This window comes from Kluyveromyces lactis (assembly GCF_000002515.2).
Source record: "Kluyveromyces lactis strain NRRL Y-1140 chromosome D complete sequence".
NCBI lineage: Eukaryota > Fungi > Ascomycota > Saccharomycetes > Saccharomycetales > Saccharomycetaceae > Kluyveromyces > Kluyveromyces lactis.
In genome coordinates this window covers 382,843-404,040 of record NC_006040.1, presented here as the reverse complement: position 1 = coordinate 404,040, position 21,198 = coordinate 382,843, and the positions used below count along the sequence as shown (strand labels likewise).

At 39.1% G+C, this 21,198-nt stretch overlaps 8 protein-coding genes and 2 non-coding genes across 10 annotated transcripts; 5 read left to right on the top strand and 5 right to left on the bottom strand.

Annotated features, from left to right (window-relative positions):
• Positions 1 to 901: 901 nt before the first annotated feature.
• KLLA0_D04730r lies at positions 902 to 973 on the bottom strand. The gene has a single exon. It is a non-coding gene; the product is annotated as a tRNA-Asp (tRNA).
• A 172-nt stretch (positions 974 to 1,145) lies between these two features.
• Positions 1,146 to 3,500, bottom strand: ROG3 (Rog3p; the record flags this gene model as incomplete). Its single annotated transcript, XM_453270.1, has 1 exon — positions 1,146 to 3,500. One exon carries the CDS (start codon positions 3,498 to 3,500, stop codon positions 1,146 to 1,148), a length of 2,355 nt encoding a protein of 784 aa, XP_453270.1.
• A 590-nt stretch (positions 3,501 to 4,090) lies between these two features.
• On the top strand, positions 4,091 to 4,453 carry KLLA0_D04686g (uncharacterized protein; the record flags this gene model as incomplete). The annotated part of the gene is made up of 1 exon (XM_453269.1): positions 4,091 to 4,453. The coding sequence occupies one exon, from the start codon at positions 4,091 to 4,093 to the stop codon at positions 4,451 to 4,453; it is 363 nt and encodes a 120-aa protein (XP_453269.1).
• Positions 4,454 to 4,720: 267 nt separating this feature from the next.
• Positions 4,721 to 6,223, bottom strand: ATG18 (phosphoinositide binding protein ATG18; the record flags this gene model as incomplete). The annotated part of the gene is made up of 1 exon (XM_453268.1): positions 4,721 to 6,223. The coding sequence occupies one exon, from the start codon at positions 6,221 to 6,223 to the stop codon at positions 4,721 to 4,723; it is 1,503 nt and encodes a 500-aa protein (XP_453268.1).
• Positions 6,224 to 6,974: 751 nt separating this feature from the next.
• On the top strand, positions 6,975 to 7,069 carry KLLA0_D04620r. Its single transcript is given in 2 exon segments — positions 6,975 to 7,012; positions 7,024 to 7,069. It is a non-coding gene; the product is annotated as a tRNA-Ser (tRNA).
• Positions 7,070 to 7,274: 205 nt separating this feature from the next.
• FAB1 (1-phosphatidylinositol-3-phosphate 5-kinase) lies at positions 7,275 to 13,439 on the bottom strand (the record flags this gene model as incomplete). Its single annotated transcript, XM_453267.1, has 1 exon — positions 7,275 to 13,439. One exon carries the CDS (start codon positions 13,437 to 13,439, stop codon positions 7,275 to 7,277), a length of 6,165 nt encoding a protein of 2,054 aa, XP_453267.1.
• A 292-nt stretch (positions 13,440 to 13,731) lies between these two features.
• Positions 13,732 to 14,739, top strand: KLLA0_D04576g (uncharacterized protein; the record flags this gene model as incomplete). The annotated part of the gene is made up of 1 exon (XM_453266.1): positions 13,732 to 14,739. The coding sequence occupies one exon, from the start codon at positions 13,732 to 13,734 to the stop codon at positions 14,737 to 14,739; it is 1,008 nt and encodes a 335-aa protein (XP_453266.1).
• A 500-nt stretch (positions 14,740 to 15,239) lies between these two features.
• On the top strand, positions 15,240 to 18,308 carry ADP1 (putative ATP-dependent permease ADP1; the record flags this gene model as incomplete). The annotated part of the gene is made up of 1 exon (XM_453265.1): positions 15,240 to 18,308. The coding sequence occupies one exon, from the start codon at positions 15,240 to 15,242 to the stop codon at positions 18,306 to 18,308; it is 3,069 nt and encodes a 1,022-aa protein (XP_453265.1).
• Positions 18,309 to 18,595: 287 nt separating this feature from the next.
• Positions 18,596 to 19,687, top strand: RPC34 (DNA-directed RNA polymerase III subunit C34; the record flags this gene model as incomplete). The annotated part of the gene is made up of 1 exon (XM_453264.1): positions 18,596 to 19,687. One exon carries the CDS (start codon positions 18,596 to 18,598, stop codon positions 19,685 to 19,687), a length of 1,092 nt encoding a protein of 363 aa, XP_453264.1.
• A 132-nt stretch (positions 19,688 to 19,819) lies between these two features.
• Positions 19,820 to 20,812, bottom strand: NNR2 (NADHX dehydratase; the record flags this gene model as incomplete). Its single annotated transcript, XM_453263.1, has 1 exon — positions 19,820 to 20,812. One exon carries the CDS (start codon positions 20,810 to 20,812, stop codon positions 19,820 to 19,822), a length of 993 nt encoding a protein of 330 aa, XP_453263.1.
• Between the last annotated feature and the right edge of the window lie 386 nt (positions 20,813 to 21,198).

The following is a 21,198-nucleotide window of genomic DNA, read 5'->3' as shown; positions in this document are numbered from 1 at the left end:
TAAATCAAAGTAAAAGGGAGAGCTATACTCCATGAGTCTGAGTGCTGTATGACATTAAGCTGATTTTAATTGATCCTATAGATTACATCATGAGTTTGTATGTTATTATTAACGCCCTGTCTTTTTGAGTTTACTCCTCCTGGATTTATTTCCACGTCAACAATATTACAGTTGTTAGCTTTTTGACTAGCCGTAGATTACTAACTCTTTAGCTCACTTCATTGCTTTGTTTCAGTTATACCGTGGTATTCACCTTTTTCGCAGTCGCCATCGCATCCACAGTATTTTGGTTCTTCGCACCAAAAGAAAATAGAACGTATGTTACCAGTGTCCTTTTAACGAGGGCTCCATCCGGTGCCCACATTATCAATAATATATTTCAGACTCATACTAACAAATACTTATGGTCTTTTCAACCTTTAATATCAGTGTTTGGAGAAGTACCGTAATTTTATCAATGGCAATGATGTTCTTAATGTGGGCCATCACTTATCTTTCCCAATTACACCCACTAGTAGCTCCTCGTCGTTCTGATTTGAGACCTGAATTCGCGGAAGAATGAGGTGCTGCAAGCAAATGCGTTAGGAATAATGTTAAAAAAGGGAACCACGATGTGGAACATTACTCAATCAACAAGAGACTGGTGTTTTCCCTACCTACCGGCGTCCTATATAACGGTATGTACATTAGCTGGAACTAAGTTAAAATACACAAATAATAATAAACGATGACAGTTCGAATGGTAAAAAGAATATTTGTCGTTGCACTTGACTTCACAGTTATGTCAAATGGCGTATTGACTAAAGGAAGCGGTTGATCTAATCTAGCTCTTTGTGTGCTTCTTCTATATGGTATCTCAGTAAGGTGGCTTGACTATGTGATGAGATTAAAAAAGCTAGTCCTCCGCGACGGGGAATTGAACCCCGATCTCGCACGCGACAAGCGCGAATTCTAACCATTAAACTATCGCGGACGCTTTGTAACGAAAAGAATTGCACGTCCAATAAATGCAGTTTGCATCAAGTTTCACTTTAAACTTTTATCGTTGGCTTACTATCTTATAACCCGTTTCGACAAGCACAAAGCATATGGAAGTACAGCTAGATCAAAGCGCCGCTTCTAAGTTACAAGATTTATATCATTAATTACTGTTCATTATCTATATCCTTCTTATGGAGGATACCTGTAAAACTGCCAAAGGACTGATGTTTATTCGATCCAGAAGTCACTTTATTTCTGTTTGAGACAGCTTTCGGCGTCTGAATTCCATTTGACGAATTTGAAAGTGGGGAGAATTTTGCAGGTGGAGTAGCAGACCTTGCTATGTGAGACAGCGGCGTCATACTAAACCCAAAATGCTTTGATGCAGTATTTTTCAATGCGCTCGTTGAAGTCGATTTCGCAAGGAAAGGTCGTCCAGCGTGCTTGGTTGTTTGAGAATCCTCTAATTCTCTCTCATGGTGATCTGCATACATGTGGGTCAATGAGTTTGAAGACTGATTACTTTGGTTGATCAACATCGATGGTGAGATTTTTGAATGTGCACAGTGGTGCATCTCTGGCTGGCACCTATGATGCAATTCTTTGGGTCTTTCAAGAGATCCCACAGAAAAGGTTGTGCTACCACCATTTAGTGCATCCCCGTCACTAGGGTACGCTGGTGGCAATTCTCCCATAGTAGATGCAGTTTTCATTGCATTGTCGTAAGACGGTACTCTGCTTAAACTAGATATTTCCCAATCATTCCTAGAAGGAGATCCCGCCTTGAATTCAAACGAATTCGCTCTGGATAAGTAATCAAAGCCAGGGGAGTCCATCTGGGACGGCGATCTTAAATGTGACGGCACGTTGAGAACGCTGTGGTTGTTACGATTCGAGGAGTTCAGTGTAAAATAATCGTTTACCCGTAACTGAGAGGGTACGTCTTGCAATGAAAGTGGTGTCGCTAAAGCTGACCTACTAGGAACTTGTGTGTCAAGATTCAATCCACTACCATCCGGCTCTTCCATCTCCCGTTCAAGTCTGAGCTGTTGGAGGCTTCGCTGTAGCTCACTTACATCACTTGAATGAGAAAGTGTCGGTGGTTGGTTGAACTCCGCAGGAGATTGAGTACCAGAATTAACTGGGGTATCTTCGACCATTATATTGTTCCATAATCTGTCGTATACGTGGTTACCATAATTTGGAGGTGCAAATAACGATGTATTGGGACCAGCAGATGCATCGTTGTTCAATGCGATATCCACTGAATTTAAATTTACCTCCGAATTAGAGTGAGCAAACATCAAATCATCTTTCTCGAGGGCTTCATTATCCGTGTTATTCCCAGAGTTACTGGTATTGGTGTCGACATTATCCGCATTTCTTACGGCCACTGTAACAAATGGTGAGATGAATAGTTGCACGGGTAATGATGCGCGTAATTCGGAAATGTGACCATCAGGATTGACTAATGCTATCACGAACTTCAATTTGTGACGAACTTTAATATTAGTTAAGATTAAGCAGTCTTGAACACATTTCGAGAGATTTGGTGGTATCCTGACTGAGGTGTTGATTTCCCATTTGTCCTGGAAATCAAATTCAGTGGTATTTGTTGCATCGTATTCTCCATTATTTATATGATGTAATGGGTCCTGTATTTTAACTTTCAAGATCGTTCTATCAGCACCGTTAGGATTACTATATGGCGCGGAGTATGATGAATACTCCACTAGAGATATTTTGATTGGACCGAGCTTTAACCCCTTGAGAAGCGGTACGACCATGATATTAATAGGCGTAGATGAACCAATCGCGATAGCTTTTGAGGGTACCGAAATGGAATAATCCACTTTCTGCGGCCAAGTATTATCAACAGCCACAGTTTCGAATAATTCTAGAGCATCTGGTGTTAAGGTTCTTACCACTCTAACATGTTTCTTCGTAGATATATCTGATGCAAATTTACCCCTTTCCAAAGTTGCTTGCAGTTTATAAAATACTGTAGCATTGGGCAAACCCTCGACACTTTCGGTAAGAGAGCCCGGTAATATGGTACTGAATGGGAATACATAGTTACCTTCGGGTAAAACACTTGCATGGCTAGCAGATGATGCGAAATTCTTCAATGATGTGGTACTTAGCGATGCAAGGCCACCTAAACTGGATGACGAATTAGTTCTACTCAATGGCTTCTTGACAGTCGATCCATCCACTAGATGAGGATGAAGATCTATATCGTCAAGGGATAGCTCGTAGAACCGTCTATCGTACTTCACATTTCTTGGAGCAGGTCCCCTAGGACCTTGTACCATAGTAGTGACATTTAGCTTAATCACACCATACAAGGTCAAAGAAATCTTTTTGGCATAAATGGGTTCTCTCACTGAAAGAACTACGGATCCGCTCAGTAGAACTGAGGGCGCTTCATCAACCGTTCCCTTAACCACTATCACATCATGGTCAGTGCCTTCTAGCCGTATATCAAAAAGTGACAGACTTCTCGACGTTTTCTTCATTGGTGATTGGTTCTTTTACTGAATTTTTTTCTTTGATTGATTCAAAGCGAAGAACTAGTCACCAAAAGAGCTTTAAGTCGCAGTAATTCTCTTGTAAAATTGAATCCTTGGATGCACTATATATCCAGCTAATTTCAGCCCCTTATGATAAAATCTTTCTCTGACTGTTAAAACAGACCTCTGTTAAATGAACCAAAAATAAAATCAGGAAAAACCAGCACGGAAAAACACGAGACAGTAATGAACCACCTGATTATAGTGAAAAGCTTAATGTGATATGGTGCTTTCTTTGTACCCCAGGATAAGATACTTGGATATTCCGTGTAGTTCTTCTTTCAATATATATCAGGTCAAAGTAGTGTGGCCGGCTCTGACCACTTCGTTCTCTTTTTTTCCTCTCTCCTGTGCTTTTGTACGAATTATGTTTTACAAGTTGACTCTACTACATCCTAAACTGCAACTTTTTAGTCAAACGATATGGTTTTCTTTCTTTTCTGACAGCGAATAGAGTATTATATGTACTGTATGTATGTATCTATAGGCTCATCGGTGGCTTTGTGTCTCCGTGTCTAACAAGAAGTGAATTTCTGATGGTTCCGGTTGGCCGACTGAATGGCATTTCATCCAGAATAGATGGTTCAGTGAGAAAAATGAAGAATCCTCCCCAAAAGAACGAGGGCAGCCTGGATGACCCAGTTGGTATTTCCGATTCCCCTGGTTACTTATACATGTATCGTGGGGCCTTCGCTCCCACTACGTTGTCCAATCCCCACACTGTATACGTTACTTGTCAAGGAGCTTACTGCATTGGTGGACATCTCATACCCTGTGAACGACTCTGTAAAGCTTTATTATTCATAATCAAACCAAGAGCAAAAAAACCTAACAACGTATGTAGCGGTCCTATTTGTGAAACATTGCTAGTTCCAGTTCAGGTCCCGCGTCCTGCGTAACGAAATTTGGTCTCGAGGTTTTTCCGGTTGATCCCCTCCCCCGCTTTTTTTTTTCACGAAACTTCTCTCAATTATCGTCGTCATAGAGAACGTGGTTTTCTCTCCAGTAAAGGAATAAACGGGGAAGCTCTAAACAGAGGGTACATTCATTCTTGTCTAACTTAAGATGCGCAGGTCTGTTGATGGGAGTTGGGAATGGTACTCAGTAAGTAGTTTTGCTTAGGGTAGGTACATACTGTTTATAAAAAATTTTAGGTTGGGTTAAGTTCAGTCCGATAGTAATGAGTATTGTTCCAGTAGAATACAATCTCCTCCTCTCTCAGGGTCCGAAATGTATTTGTACATAAAACCCTCGCTTGACACGACCCTAATCGGTACCATTGTCAATGTATCTGAATTTTGGTAGTCGCCATTGTTTGATGCATTTTTCTCGAATAAATCGGGATACTCTTTGATGCTCAACTCAATCGGATCATCGATGGCAGCTATGGCCTTTATTGGTTGATTCGATGAAGTGGTTATTTTTAGGCTGGCAAAGTGACGCGAGGGTTCAAGTATTGAGGATACTTTTATTGGAAAATACGCTCCTAAAGTTCTGGCAGCTTTACGAGAAAGTCGTTGTGAAGATTTTCTTATCATGCGACCGACAGTACTTCTCTTGGCGTCGACTACGGGTTCCTTGCTACTATGGTTTGAGTTTATACTTGTAGCCTCTTCATCAATTTCTTCGTCTTCTTCGTCCTCATCGCCATAGCGCGGTACCAAGTCGTCTTCTATTTCGTCGTCACTGTTTAACTCATTCGACTTGTTATCCACTGTGTTTTTGCCTAATTTGAAAATATGCACAGTCTTACTGGAAGAGCACACAGCAAGGAATTGATTGTCCTTGCTAAACGACAAGGATGATATTTTAGTTGGATACGTTCCTCTACGGAATTGATACACTTTGCTACCATTTTCGACGTTGAAGACACGGATGATTGTTCCCTTTTCTGATGCAGTAGCCAGTAACGTTCCATCTGCGCTCAATTTTAGGGCCGCTATCTCTCCCTTGTGAGCCTCTATTACCATAGTAGGCTGTAACGTTTGTAAGTTGAACACAATGACATCTCCATTCTTGATTATTTTATTTGCAGTATTATTAGAGGTCGCCGGGTCCACACCGGGTTGCTGTTGTTGCTGTTGCCCTGTGATGTCAGATGGAACTTGTAGTGAGTAATCTTTTTTTATAGTATCATCTACAGCGTCAGTTTTTTTGATGTTGATGTTATTCGTTGTTGCATGGTCTTTGATCTCTGAATTAATCACTTTTGGTGGAGATGGATACACAAGGTAATTATTCTCGGAATTTGGTGACATCGACATAATTCCCTGAGCATTCATTGATGTTTCGATGGTGTGAAGAAGTCTCATGTTACTGATATCATAGATGTAGATTTGCTCCTGAAGAAGCACTGCGAGGCGAGATTTGTTCATTTTCACTGACAATATAGTTGTTGGAAACGTTACCTCACATATCACAGAATGACGCTTCGTGTTCAACATACGTAATCTTCTTGGAGACATCGCTGGATTGTCTCCCATTCCAACCACTGCTAAAAGCGAAGTGGAAAATAACATCTCTACTATCCCGCATCCCCCTTCTTCGTCTTGATAAAACCTGCCAAACGGTTCGCAATTGAAGATTTTAAACCCCTGGGATGTGCCCATTGATATGCACGAACCATTCTGGTTGAAATTGATGAAATTTATAATAGGCAGATTTGACATCGATAAATTTGTATCAAAGTATCACAATTGTTACCTTTAGACACTTTTGTTAAGTCTTGATCGTTACACTACGTGCCTTATTTTACACAACGATTAATTCGTTTCCCCTGATTTCAGTGTAGATCTTTGACAAATTTGCAGCCTTTGTTATGATATTAGGTAGTAATGCAAAATCTTAACGACCAATCAGTTATATCGTCGATGACTTACCCAGTTTTAAAATTACTTTAACAGCCAACCTTCAGCAGATTCGATTTCTCTGTTGAAATTAATTTGTTTGTCTTTCGCATTCTGTGTATTTTATTTTTTTTGTAATCCAAAGCTTTGCTGCAGTTTACTTACATATCATTTTTCCAAAGTGCAGCACACGAGGCATATAATAAGTATACTTCAGTCAATAAAATCTCGCAGTGATGTCATCTGTTAGATATTATAGCTCTAATTCATTTCAACACTGATATAGCTTTTAGTCTTGACCAATGATGAATTGATGATGTTTTGAAAGTTTACCTAGTAAGTAATAGTTGGGTTTGTTAAGAAAACTCTACTCTTCACTGCGAAGTGTGCTTCAACGTGTAAGTAACAATAAACTCATTACAATAAATTGAAATTAATGGGGCTAGACTTTGTTACCGATAACTAACAGGATGGGGAAAGAAGGAACTTAGCATGGATAAACATCTGATGCTTCTGGATATTGTCATTGACCAAAGATATATTTGACATTTGAAACCAAATGTGACAACATCTGGTTACAGTGGCCGAGTGGTTAAGGCGATGCCCTGCTATTCTTAGATAGAGAGGCATTGGACTTTGTCTTCGCAGGTTCGAATCCTGTCTGTGACGCCAATTTTTTTTTTTCTAAATCCATTTTTTTCGTTCTTATTCGTCACATAGAAAAGGCAGTTCAGGAAGAGCATATGCCAATTTGATGTAACATCTAGTTTGCATTTTGTTTCTTGCTTGGTATTCATTGCTTTTAGTCCTCATATTTCAAACTATAACTGGTACTAATAAAGATGTTTATATAGATGAAGGTTTTGGAAGAGATTCACGTTTCAGTGTCTTGATACCATGGGTCCGGCACCATAAGGATGTACCTATCCATAGCTTCTCTGAATCTGTTCTTATATTGTCTAGGCGTCACGACGGTTGGCTCCTTCGTACTTCCCCCAACAAGTCCTTTCTCTTTCACCCAACTTTCAAGTTTTTTATCCCAAGTAAATGTTCTAATACAATCGATGATACCCACAGTTAGACTATGCGTTTGGTTGTCAACACCCACGACCAAAGAATAATCCATCACATTCATTTTAGCTAGGAAAAGTGTATCGTTCCAAAGAGATGCACGTAAGAGTTTCTTATCATACTCACGAACAAAGATGGGCGATTCATAGATGTACTCCACCATATTTTCATCCAATAACACCTCATTTTCTTTGCCTGTTTGTTCTACGTGTCTGTTTCTCATTGACCCCTTTAGATCAAATATCCTTGACGTTTTCTTCTCATAGAAAAGATTTTCCATAATAATCACATCCATCTTAAAACTTTTACCTGTAGCAGCGTTTCTGATTTGAATCTGGTAAAACCCAAGGATTTTCGCTAATGCTGTTGGGAGGTCATGAAACAGCGCTTGACTCATGTATTCGAAGTAACTTGAAGAGAAATTGATGAAAGCATCTAGTTCCGAGTGAGATAGCTCTTTGATCACAAATCTGTCATCGAGTGTTTTCAAGAATGCACTGCCACTCTTACCCCCGCTTGAATCCCACTTAATACAACGAGATAAACTCTGTATGAAGTTTTCCTCTCCACAACCGCACTTCTTTCTGAAGGCGTCAAATTGTTCGAAGAAAAAGATCTTACATGACATAATCGTGTTTCCATCTTGAAATTGATATCTTAAATGCATTCCTGTTTTCTTTGTCATGATCATTTCTAGATCAGTGTTGGATGCCTTGCAGGAAATTTCATGACTGTCAGCATCTAATTTAGTTTCCATTGACTCTGTTTTTAGTGTATTGAGATCTGGTTTTCCATTTTGAGAATCGAAGCTTCCTGGGGTTTGGCGGACATTTCTGATCATTGCAGTAACTTTCCTTTGGTAATCATTAGAGCTGAGACAGAAGGCAATCAATGAACTAGGCTCATCTTCCCTAATGATAACGTTATTGTCCATAAAAATATGTTCCGTAGGTGATGTGGGGTAAGTCAACGGTTTCCAGAATGAGGCTGATCTATCTGCCCAAAAGTTGGATAAAGTTGTCAGTAATGAGGACTTCTGCGAAGGCATCACTACATGTTGAGTCTCTAATTTCGTTCCGTCTTTGTTAGCATTGGTTATAGTTGTTACGGGTGGGAGGGGTTCATTCGAAGGTTTTGCAGTAATATCAACAGGTTGATCGCCTGTCTGGTTCTGTAAAACACGCTCAGACCATTGATTTATCGATTGTTCTAACTCGTTTTCTAATCCTTTATTTAACGGCTTTGCGGTATCGTATGTTCCTTGAGTATTATCAGAGTTTACCAAAGAGTTCTGATTTTTAGCTCCTTTATCAACGTTTATCGGTTCTTCCACAGCGTCTTGGACATTTTTATAAATTTCCACAAGGGGCTTTAGAGATTTGGCTCTCATGGCTTGATACTTGGTTTTATTCATATGAAGTCGTTCCATTTCCCTTTGTAACTCAAATTCTCTTGTGACTGAATCAAAGTGTATCTGATCAAAAAAGTTTGCTAGTTGCCCAACTTTGGTATCTGAGTTTCGATCTTTACTAGATTGCGTGTAAGTGCTATTGTTACTGTTCTTCCTTATGAGGTTACGATCCAAGGAAGATGTCATCGATTGTTTTCTAGGCCCAGTCACTTTTCCAATTGTCTCCTCTGAGAATGTGTTTGTGGTAGCACTTTTGATCAGTGGAAGTTCAGCATTTTGTACTGACTTTGGCTTTGGCGGAGAAGCATCAGATTCTTCGTCAGATCTTTGTTCCTCGGATGTAGTGTCCATACACTTAGATTTTTCCTCCGCTTCTGCATCTTCGCCATTAATTTCTTTTATTCCATTGTCCTCAGTCATCTTATTGAAATCAGTAAACATTTTCTTTAGCTGTAAAGCTGTTATTCGAGCAATATCTTTTTCAGTTGGGAGAAATTCCTTTTCAAATTCAACAAACTCGTTATCCCAACCAGCAGCATTATCATGAAGAGCTCTTACTATTGAATTCAATTGTAAATGCTGATCGCCTTCTAATCCTGTGTATATTGTCTCCATATTTGCTCCTAGTGTAGACTTTTCGTCCTCTACTAATACCTTTAATTGGACTATTCTTTCCTTGGCCTCGTTGAGTTTCAAATCGTTTATGCTGTCAATTTTGAGCTTGTTAAGCCGTTCAAGTACACTGCCATAAAAAGCATCTATTTTTTCAAGAATTTGATAGTATAGTTCCACCTTGAGCTTGATATCTTTCCCAGGATTCCATGTTATTGTAGCAGTTGGAGTAATCAACTCGTGAACATCAATTCCAGAGTATTCCATACGGACCACCAGATCATTCAAACTAAAATACTTCAAATGATCCTTGGCAACATCATGGGTACAATTTCCAATGCTGTTGATGTTTTTAGGGGACGACCAGAACATCAATTCCAAATACTTACCAAGCGAGTAATTCCAGCTTTTTTCGCTAAGCTGTAAAGTTGGGCTCGAAAGGCCACATTTCTTGCAGTAACTCCAGGTTAAAATTAAGTTTTTCAGCATTGGCATCTTGCTTTGTAGTCTTTCGATTATCACGTCGAGTTTCCCGTTTCCATGAGCATAGCTTCTGTAATGATCTATCATTAACCCACCGCAGCCATCTGCACAAGGTCTGAATGCAGTCGCCACTACATTCTCGATAAACTGACCTATGGAAATATCATTCTCCCAGAAAAAGTCAATCGTTACGATCTCAGGACCGATGCATGGTGTTGTGGTTTTACGTGAAATAACGGAATATAAAACAGAAATACTCTGATGAGGACCAGTACCTAACATATTATGTGACAAAGATGAGTAGATTTCCCATTTTTTTTTCAATGTCTCAAATTGAAGCTTTAGTGCATCGCACTCTTTATTGTTTATAAACCCGATCAAATATTTGAAATCACGTTGTGTAAGGGCCGTCTCTAACTGCATTTTTGACAAATCTATCGAGTCCTTATATTCTAATATTTCTGCGCAATCCTGAAGTTTCTTTACCAAAGCTGTTTTTTCTATTAGCTGTTGCTCTACGTCTCTAGCTTTCTGTAGTAGATAAGGAACGGGAAATTCAACAATTGGAGAAACTGACAATATCCGTCTGTTGAATTTTTCAATGAAGTCTGCAAAGAATCCGGTAAATGATTCGTTTTGCTTTTTCAACAGTTGTATATGCTTATAAGCCTCAATATTCAGCTGTAAGAAGTTGTCATTAAAGAAGGAGCTTTCTAACTTCATAGAGAAAACAGCGTATGCCACAAATTCTGCAACGTCTTTCACTTTTCTCAAAACTTCGGAAGTATTTCCTCTGAGGACTAATGTAATACCTGCTTGTGTTTTGCAGCCTGTAATAAAAGTGTAATTTTTACTCAAATTTCCATATATGTATGTGCGAACTTCGAACCTCTCGCACGTACCTAATTTGATATTACTAGATAGTTTATCCATTGTAATAACAATGTCACAGCCTGTAAACCTGGATATCCTTTCTATGACTTGTGGTTTCACATTACATTGCACGACAATTCCTACCTCTTGGAATAACTGTAGAGCATACCCACTGGCTGAAGTTCCAGTTAGAATAATATCAGGATTCAAGGATTGAAGTCTCAGCACAAGCTTTTTGAGATACTCTTTTTCCTGTGCAACAACGGATTCTATACTGATAACGTGGTTATTGTGCTTTTGATACTCCAAAGGAAACATTATCAAAAGAATACGAGGGTTCATAACCACTCTGGGCATAGTTTTTAAAGGTAAACCTTTCGAATACAAAACACCATTCAGAATCATTGAATCTAGCACACTCCCACCGGGGAGACGTTTTATTTTAACATGCTGCTGTTTGAAGTCTAGATCACCGGCTTTTCTTGCGTCTAAAGGTATTCCTTGGATTTGACCAATCATTTTATTAAATATAGCAATCCAATCTCCCTCTCCTGGTATCTCTTGATCTGTTAATGCTTGCTGTAAAAGCGCTTCTAAGTGCAACTTACAAACATCGTTTAGTTCTTCTCTCTTGTCAAGAGATATTCTTCTCCATGTAGATGAGTTGAGTATCGATTTTCTTGCATCCTTGGAATTAGAATCATACTTCTGCTTTTGCAATTGGGGGTTCTGATTCTTCGAAAATACTAAGTCGTTGTTTACAACTGTTACGAGATTCGGTGCGCTTAAATTCATAAAGCTAAATTCTCCCCTGCCATTATTGTTAATGGGACCAGGTCTGCTCTTACTTTTTCTTCTTTGTCTCATTCTTTGTAGAGAAGCCTCGGCACGTTGTGATGAATTTGTCGAGTTCCTCATTGTTAGAGAACGATTTTTATCGTGTTTATGTGTTTCATTCAATGCTGTATACAATGACATTGATGCCTCATCTTCAGAACCCTCGTCGCTCGATTCAAATCCGCTTTGAAAGTTTGGGCTGCTATAGCGATTTGATAAAAGTGGCAGCTGTTTGCTCTCAGATAATCCTGCGGGTTGCCGCTCTTTCTGCAGATAGCTTTGGAAGTTATTCATGTCATAATTGAACTCAAATTTGAAGTTGTTATTGGCTAAAGTTTTCATCACATTTGGGTTGTTGGGCGTATCTTTCCTTAGAGCGCTCCCATTTTTTTGGCTTAGGTAACTTGAAAATGACGGTCTCATATGCCCATGCTGGCTATTTTTATTTATCAGTAAGGATCGCTCGGGAGAGTGTTTTGAATCAGCATGCTCTTGTGGTATTGGAGAAAGCTTTTCGAGGTTGTGCAAAGCATATCTGTCTTGTGTTCCTCTACGTGGCCTACTTTTGCGGTAACCGTGGTTGTTTGCTTTACTATGGAAAGAAATTTCTAAAGACTCACCTTGTTTTGTTGCTGGAATAGCCATTCTCGGCAGGGGCTCAGGAGTGCTTATGTGGACCTTATGATCATCTACATTTGTAAGGATACTTTGTATGTCATCGTTGTTTAAAGATGGGGCATCATCATCAATGTTTCTACTGCTTACTTGATCATGAATGATTTCTTCTTCTGACTCTTCCTCACTGGAATCCTCGTAGTTCATAGAGTGTTCGTAGCACTTGCCACATATTCTCATTCGTCCACTATAACCAAAGCTCTCACCAGTTATTAGGAAACTACAGCTACTGCAGAAAATTTGTCCGCAAATTCGACAATGATGTTTTCTTCTAAAGGTTGTAAATGGCTTAGCACAGTTGAAACATTCTTTTGCACTCTCATCCTTCATCCAGTACTCTTTGGACAAAATATTCTTCTTCTTCGATTTTCCCTTTTGCTTCTTGTCATAGAATCCGAACAAGAAGCTTCGTGAGAAAGATGCTGTTAGTGATGAGGAGACACTCTTCATGGACACCACATCATCTCTGTCCGAATAAGAATGTGGGTGGTTATAAGCGTGAATATTTCTGTTGGAATTTGAAGGGGTTCTTATTGGAATTGCTGTAACTGTCGACTTAGATTCATATATGCTAGATCTTTTGGTCCGGGCACTATTTCCTAACGAAAAGTGTAATGATTTGGGTTGCTCTCCTTGCCCTAGAGATGGGTTTTCAGAATCTGTCTTCGAAAGAACGTCAAAATCAGTAGTAGAATCATTAGTCAACGTCCGCTGTAGCGATTCGCTATGTAAATTTGGAGTTTCGGCATCTTTTGTGAGTTTCGGTAATGGCAGTGCAATGTTCGATCTTATCGTCATTCTATTATCTTGGACATCGTCCCCATTTGAACTTTCACGTCTCTCATTCGTCAACTCTAAGCCAATGGGTGCGGATATTTGCATATCACTTAGAACAGGATTTGTGTCCACCTCCGTTGTGGTCCTTGACAGTAGAGGTTTTTGAGTCATAAAATCTGGTATCTCCGGCTTACTATTATTGTTATTACTGGAATTCCTGTTATCATTGGTACCGTCATCACTATTACTCCCATCACCCATATCAGGTAATAAGCTCATATCCCTACTTGACTGGGACATGAGATATATGTGTGTGAGTCAGTCGTGAACTGAATCGATATCTGAATCTATGTCTATTGATGCTTCACTGCAGCAAGTATTTTGTTTACTTCTCTTTATTTTGTTTATACATTTGAATCGGCATCCTTTAAAACAAAGCTTTTGAACAATGTCATTAGAATCAAGAGAATGTGACGAAAAGGGCTGAGTGGAAGACTGTACATTTTCTTATTCTGCAGGCACTGTGGGGATTACACTTTGTAAGATAGTATAGCACGAAAATTTACTTGCTGCCTTTATAAGTCTCAACGGTATGCTGTTCGTTTGGTTTCTCTTACAATTATGGTTTCTTCAAGGCTGTGTTTGTGAATTTCCATTCAAAAGCTACTATGATTCAACATTGGCAGACCTAATGAGTATTAACGAAACTTATTCCGGTCCGCTATTGAGCCCTTTCAACAAGACGAGAGTGCCAGGTTCAAAGGGTTCGAAAGAGGTACAAGAGTTTGTCTTAGATGAGTTTAAATCTATGAATCAGAACTGGGCAGTCGAATTACAAAATTTTGAAGAAAACGGGTACGAGTTCACCAATATGATCTTTAGCCTTGGATCAAATGATAGTTATCTTGCTCTTGCTGCTCATTATGATTCGAAGCTGGAACCAGATGGGTTCATTGGGGGTATTGACAGTGCTGCACCATGTGCAATGTTACTATACCTATCTCATTTTATAGATGACGTTATTACTGAGGATTTATCAGTGATAGATCCAACGTTACTAGGGCAATTTACTGGTGTTAAAATTATCTTCTTTGATGGGGAAGAAGCTTTCAAGGAATGGACGAGTACAGATTCTTTGTACGGATCACGACACGCAGCAGCAAAATGGGAAAAAGATGGAACCTTGGACAAAATGGACCTATTCGTATTGCTAGACCTTCTAGGTGGTAAAGAATCCATCACCGTCCCAAATTACACCAAAGCCGCTCGAGCATTCTACAAAAACTTGCTACAAATTGAGAGAACGTATAACAAGTTCTACGGCGCATCGGACAAAATTTTCCAAAGTTCGGTAAGTAATAACATCCGCATATCAGATGATCAAGAACCCTTTTTTACGCGAGGAGTCAAGACGTTACATTTGATTCCATTCCCATTCCCCTCATCTTGGCACACCTTAGCTGATGACTACGCTCATCTCGATGAGAAACATATCCATAAATGGTGCATAATAATGTGTGAATTCATAATAAAATATTGGAACCCAGACAAAGTGCCGCTCCATCCATTCAAACCAGTAATTCAAGAGATCACTTCGTAAATAAAACTGTAATTTAGATAGTAGAATCCATCTTTAACTTAAACTGTTTCAATCGATTGATGATATTTGGACAGTTAATTTTACGTTATGTTTCAAAAGGTATAAAGTTGACATTAAAAAGAAGATAATTAACAGCGGAATAATTACCTAGCACATATACATAGCTTACAACAGTCATGACTCGCCTACTCGCAAATGCTACAACAGCAGTAGCACAGGCCATCTTCTCCCCCTCTCTCTCACATGTCTTACTCTGGATGATCACACTGTCACATATCCGGGTAATGTATATAATTATCTTCCTTCAGTTACCCGTACAATGGGAGATATGCTTTAAAAGGAAGCATTGCGATTTACCTTATAATAACAAGACAAGACAGAAGGGACCTTAAATTCGATCGAATCCCGGTAAGGATAGTAGCTGGTTCTGCTTAATAGGGGTCAATTACGGTTGGAAACTTCGTGTAAGACATAGACGGAAGTTTACCAGAAAAAGTGTTATGGTTGCATACAGATATTTACCGAGTCTGTTCAGTTTCTTATGGTTGGTGGCATATGTCAGTAGTGAAATAATTGGCCAAGAGACCAGTTTCCGGCCAGGAACCTTGCCAGAAAGAGGAGGAAAAAAACCTAATAATGATCAATGCCCACCTTGTTTCAATTGTATGCTTCCTATGTTTGAATGTAAACAGTTTTCAGAGTGCAATTCGTATAATGGGAGGTGTGAATGTCTTGAAGGGTTCGGCGGTGATGACTGTTCTGTGCCACTATGTGGTGCATTGAGCGACGATAACTCCAAGAGGCCGATGAGAAGCAACGAAACTAACACGTGTGAGTGTAGTCCAGGTTGGGGCTCTATCAATTGTAACGTCTGTCAAGAAGATTCTGTTTGTGATGCCTTCATGCCCAGTGGTTTGAAGGGGACATGTTATAAGAATGGTATGATTGTCAACCAATTCCATCAAGGATGCAATGTTACAAATACGAAGATTGTGGAGATCTTGAAGGGGGCAATTCCTCAGGTTACTTTCTCATGCAATAAGACTTCTGAGTTATGCAATTTTCAATTTTGGATTGATCAAGTCGAGAGCTTTTACTGCGGGTTAGATACATGTGCATTTGAGTATGATTTGCAAAAGAATGTGTCACACTATAAATGTGAGAACGTTAAGTGTAAATGTGTTCCTGGCGAAATGCTTTGTGGTAGAAAGGGGTCTATTGATATTTCCGATTTCTTGACTGAAACAATTAAGGGTCCTGGTGACTTTAGTTGTGATTTGGAAACAAAAAAATGTAAATTTTCGGAACCTAGCATGAATGATTTAATCCTAACTGTATTTGGAGATCCTTACATTACGTTGAAATGTGAATCTGGTGAATGTGTTCATTACAGTGAGATTCCGGGCTACAAAATTCCAGATAAAGACCGTTTGTCAACGTCATCCATTCTAGTTCTTGTTTTGAGTTCTGTGGGGATATTTGCTGTCGCGTCTATTGCCATCTACTTCATTTCTAAAAGCCCTATATTTTCCAATGGCCCAATTAAGCTATCTGATGGTGACGATGAGGATGATTTTGACCTTTTCAAAACAAATTCAAGTGCAACTTTGACTTTTGAAAATATCACTTATGAGGTGTCTCCTGCTAAGAATGTGACTGCTGACGTATTGAATGAAGTCACAGGATCTGTTAAACCTGGTGAGATGTTAGCCATTATGGGCGGTTCAGGCGCTGGTAAAACTACTTTGCTTGATATCCTTGCCATGAAGAACAAAACTGGTAAAGTTACCGGCTCAATAAAGGTTAACGGTGTAGATATCGATAAGGATAAATATTCTAAGATTATCGGATTTGTCGACCAAGAGGACTACTTGTTACCGACGTTGACAGTTTATGAAACTGTATTGAACAGTGCTTTATTGCGTTTGCCTAGACAACTAAGCTTCAGTGCTAAACAAAGACGAGTATACGATGTTTTGGAAGAATTAAGGATTTTCGACATTAGAGATAGAGTAATTGGAAGTGAATATGAAAGAGGCATCAGTGGTGGTGAAAAGAGAAGAGTTTCCATTGCTTGCGAATTGGTTACTTCTCCTCAGGTTCTTTTCCTTGATGAGCCAACTTCAGGGTTAGACGCTAACAATGCTAACAATGTTATAGAATGCTTGGTTAGACTAGCTAATCATTATAACAAAACGTTGGTTCTTTCCATCCATCAACCAAGATCCAGCATTTTCCAACTGTTTGATAAATTGGTTCTTTTAAGCAACGGTAAAATGGTTTATTCTGGAGATGCTCATAAAGTCAATGAATTCTTGAAAAATGAGGGTTATGCCTGTCCACCGGATTACAACATTGCTGATTATCTAATTGATGTGACTTTTGAACCATCTAAATTTGTTACGAGGGCAAATATCGATGACCTTGAGGCTACACTACCTACTACAGAGGGTCTTAACCCAGTTCACAGGGTTGAGCCGCATCGCCGTTCTTTGACTGGAAGCCCAACACAGACAGAGTGGGAACATCTGGCTCTTCACAGGGACGAATTTAGGGATTTGTTATCTCAGTCCGAAAACGAGGGCCAAACTGTGGGTGATGTCAACACGCACCTATTACATTCTCTTTTCAAAGATGGTGCATATTTCCAGAAACTGAAGTTTGAAATTAATGAAATTTTGTCTGCCGGTATAAACGAAGAATTAAGAATTCCACAAGCATACAAAGCGGCAACTTTCTTGCAGCAACTCTCAATTTTGAGTTCAAGAACGTTCAAAAATGTCTGCAGGAATCCAAAGCTATTGTTAGGTAACTACGTCTTGACGGTAGCTTTGGGTTTATTCCTGGGTATCCTATACTATAATGTTGAAAACGATATCAGTGGATTCCAAAACAGACTAGGCCTTTTCTTCTTTATTTTAACGTATTTCGGTTTCCTGACATTCACTGGGTTAAGCTCCTTCTCTTTGGAAAGATTGATTTTTATCAAGGAACGTTCCAATCATTACTATTCTCCGCTAGCGTATTACATTTCAAAAATACTATCTGATATTATTCCATTACGTGTGGTACCACCTATCCTACTTGGGTTAATACTTTATCCTTTGGTTGGTTTAAATATGAATGATAATGGGTTCTTCAAATTTGAAGGTATTCTAATCTTATTCAACCTTGCCATCTCACTGGAGATTTTGACAGTTGGTATCATTTTTGAAGACTTGAATAACTCGATTATAATCAGTGTTTTGATAATCCTTGGTTCTTTGTTATTCAGTGGATTATTCATCAACACTAAGGATATTAACAATATTCTGTTCAAATATTTGAAGAACCTTTCAGTGTTCTATTACGCCTACGAATCTTTGATTATCAATGAAGTCAAGTCTTTGGTTCTTAGAGAGAAGAAGTATGGTCTCAATATTGAAATCCCAGGTGCCACTATCCTAAGCACATTCGGTTTCATCGTACAAAACCTAGTGTTCGATGTCAAAATACTAGCGCTATTCAATGTCATATTCCTAATATTCGGCTATTTCGCTCTTAAGTTGATAGTTATTGAGCAAAAGTGATCAAAAAATCATGGAGCTTATAAAAAGAGTGACGAACAGCCACTCAAACACAAAATTAGAATCTATTTAATACTGAAAGTTCATATATATTCAAAAGAATACAACTCTTATTACCGTAAGCCTAGTACAGGGAAGTTCATTTATTGATAGAAGTACTTTCATGTATCGGATCTCTTTATGTTCTCCATTGACTATATTGTGTGTATAACTTCCATCTGTTTGCCGCTTTTCTTTTGGAATGGATTCAAAAAAAAAAAACTGATCAAAGCTCAAAATAATAGCACGCGATGAGAAGAGGAATGGTTCAACTTATCGAACTAATAATTGATGAAAGAGTCAGACGCCTGACAAATTTACAAACTGATCTATTGAACCATTATTTAGGCCTACCTCTATTATTGTTAGGAACGCAAACGGTGTATTTTCCTTCGAAACCGATAATGAATTCGTTATTTAATTCAACAATAAAGCTCTCTGATCCAGCCAGAGAGCTGCATGAGAAGATGTGTTCTCAAGAAACTGGTAAATTGTTCTCTCAAAAAGAGTTAACTTCCATGTTAGACAACTGCTCGTTAAGTGATTTAATGCAATATGTTCAGGAACTTTTGGATAAGAATCTATTGAAGTTAGTGAAACAGAATAAAGAACTTAAGTTCCAAGCAGTAGATGCAGCTGAAGCAGAAAAGAAAAGCGGGATGAGCTCAGATGAGGCTCTTGTCTACTCATACATCGAAGCTAGTGGAAGAGAGGGTATATGGACGAAAACGATCAAGGCGAAGACAAATTTACACCAACATGTGGTTCTGAAATGTTTAAAATCACTTGAATCACAGAGGTACGTAAAGAGTGTAAAGAGTGTCAAATACCCAACCAGAAAGATATACATGCTTTACAATTTGCAACCATCCATTGACGTAACAGGTGGTCCGTGGTTCACAGATAGTGAATTGGACGTTGAGTTTATAAACAGTCTTCTGACCATCGTTTGGAGATTCACAGCGGAAAGAACATATCCAAATGGTTTTAACAACTTTTCCGACGAAAACGGTAGAGACGCACTCTATTCCAGTAACGTCAAAAGTTACACCACGATCGAAGAGATCCTTGAATTTATTTCTGAATCAGGAATATCTACAGAACAACTAACGAAACCAGATATTAGATCACTGTGCGAAGTTCTTGTATATGACGATAAGTTGGAGAAAGTATCTTTTGATTGCTTCAGAGTAACGTTGCAAAGTGTCTTACAGATGACTCAACCTGTTGGGGGACAACAAAGTTCGAAAAGAGAAGAATATTCTATATTCAGTCACGGAAATTCCATGGCAGCTTCCAGTTCAGATAAAGATGTCCTATACTTTGACGAATGGACGCTGTGAAGTTTAGATGCAAAGGTAATTTAGTCATAAAAAGAGTGTTCGTAATTGATGTATGTATATATGCCAAGAACTAATTACAAACTAATAATAAAAGCGTTCAACTTATGAGTCTGTTTTTTCTTTCTCAGTGGTTCACTGTGAAGGAGGGTATAACTCATTGAACACTTCTCCCACCATGTTGTTCATGTCAGTAGTTTGCAATTGTCTGCCTACCTTATCATAAGCAGCCCTGCTAGCCATTCTTGTTGCAGTAGATCCGATGAAACAAGATAGCATAGCCATTTTGGACCAAGGAAGATTTTCTCCGTTACCTTCTTCTACTATTGTTTCCAATTTGAAATCATGCACTGCACGAGAGAAACCAAACATGGTTGCGATTATACCGGTCAGTGTGTCACCCTGACCACCACATCTTTTCATAGATCCCTGAACGTCGTTTTCCCAACGTTCACCTTGAGAATTAACGATAATGTCATTTTGTCCCTTTGCAACAGTGATACATCCAAGCTTCTCACTAACTTTTTCCACCGAATCCACGTTCAACGCATTCATGATTCGCTTCAACTCGACTGCATTCGGAGTGATAACGACACGATTATCACCATACCCTTTCAATGCCTTTTGCATTCTTTCCGTATGGTTTTCAGAAGCTAAAAGGAACAATCCATCTGCATCTAAAACTAAACACCGATCATTGTCATCACCTAAACTCGGAGCTTCTTCAACGAGCTGAAGTACTTCCTGCATAATCTGTTCGTCTCTTCCCAACCCAGGCCCCACTACCAACACATGACACCTTTGAACTACCGAAGCAACTTTCTCAAATTCAAATTGAAACCCATGCGTAGAACTATAAGTGTCACCCAAGTATGGATGCACCATAAGGTTTGGAGAGTACCCTTTAATCGGTAATCCGGCCCTCTTTTCACACAGCAAGTAAACCAAGTCACTTCCAAAGATCGAAGCTGCATGTGCACTAAAGTAAGGAGCACCAGTGTACTCTTCACAACCACCAACAACGCATATCTTACCGCACTGACCTTTGTACAATTGCGGTGTGAGCTTCGGAACGCAATTCCTGCTCAGCTTGATCAGTTCTTTATGATGAGACTTTAATCCAAGCATTGAATATAACTATTGCTACAGTATATTTGTATTTGAGAGGTACGTGATCCAATTCTACCCTGAAATATCAGTACTCTGTGTATTGTAAGTCGCAAACCTTCATCAAGTGACATCAAATGTATATACATAATATTCATATGACTACATGATGAGAACAGACAAATATCACGTGACCGAATTTGCTCTCCATTGTCCTTGCCAGTAGTCAGGCCAGTCAAGTCCCTTCGCTTGCAAAATCGCATAAATGACGAAATAAAAAAACGCACAATAGGGAAATTGGCTCAGAACGGCCGAGAGCTGGCGAAACTTTCGATTTGTAATTTTCCACTTTTTCGCAGTATATATAATTGAAATGTGAAATAAGGAACAGAAGTAAGTACCTCTCG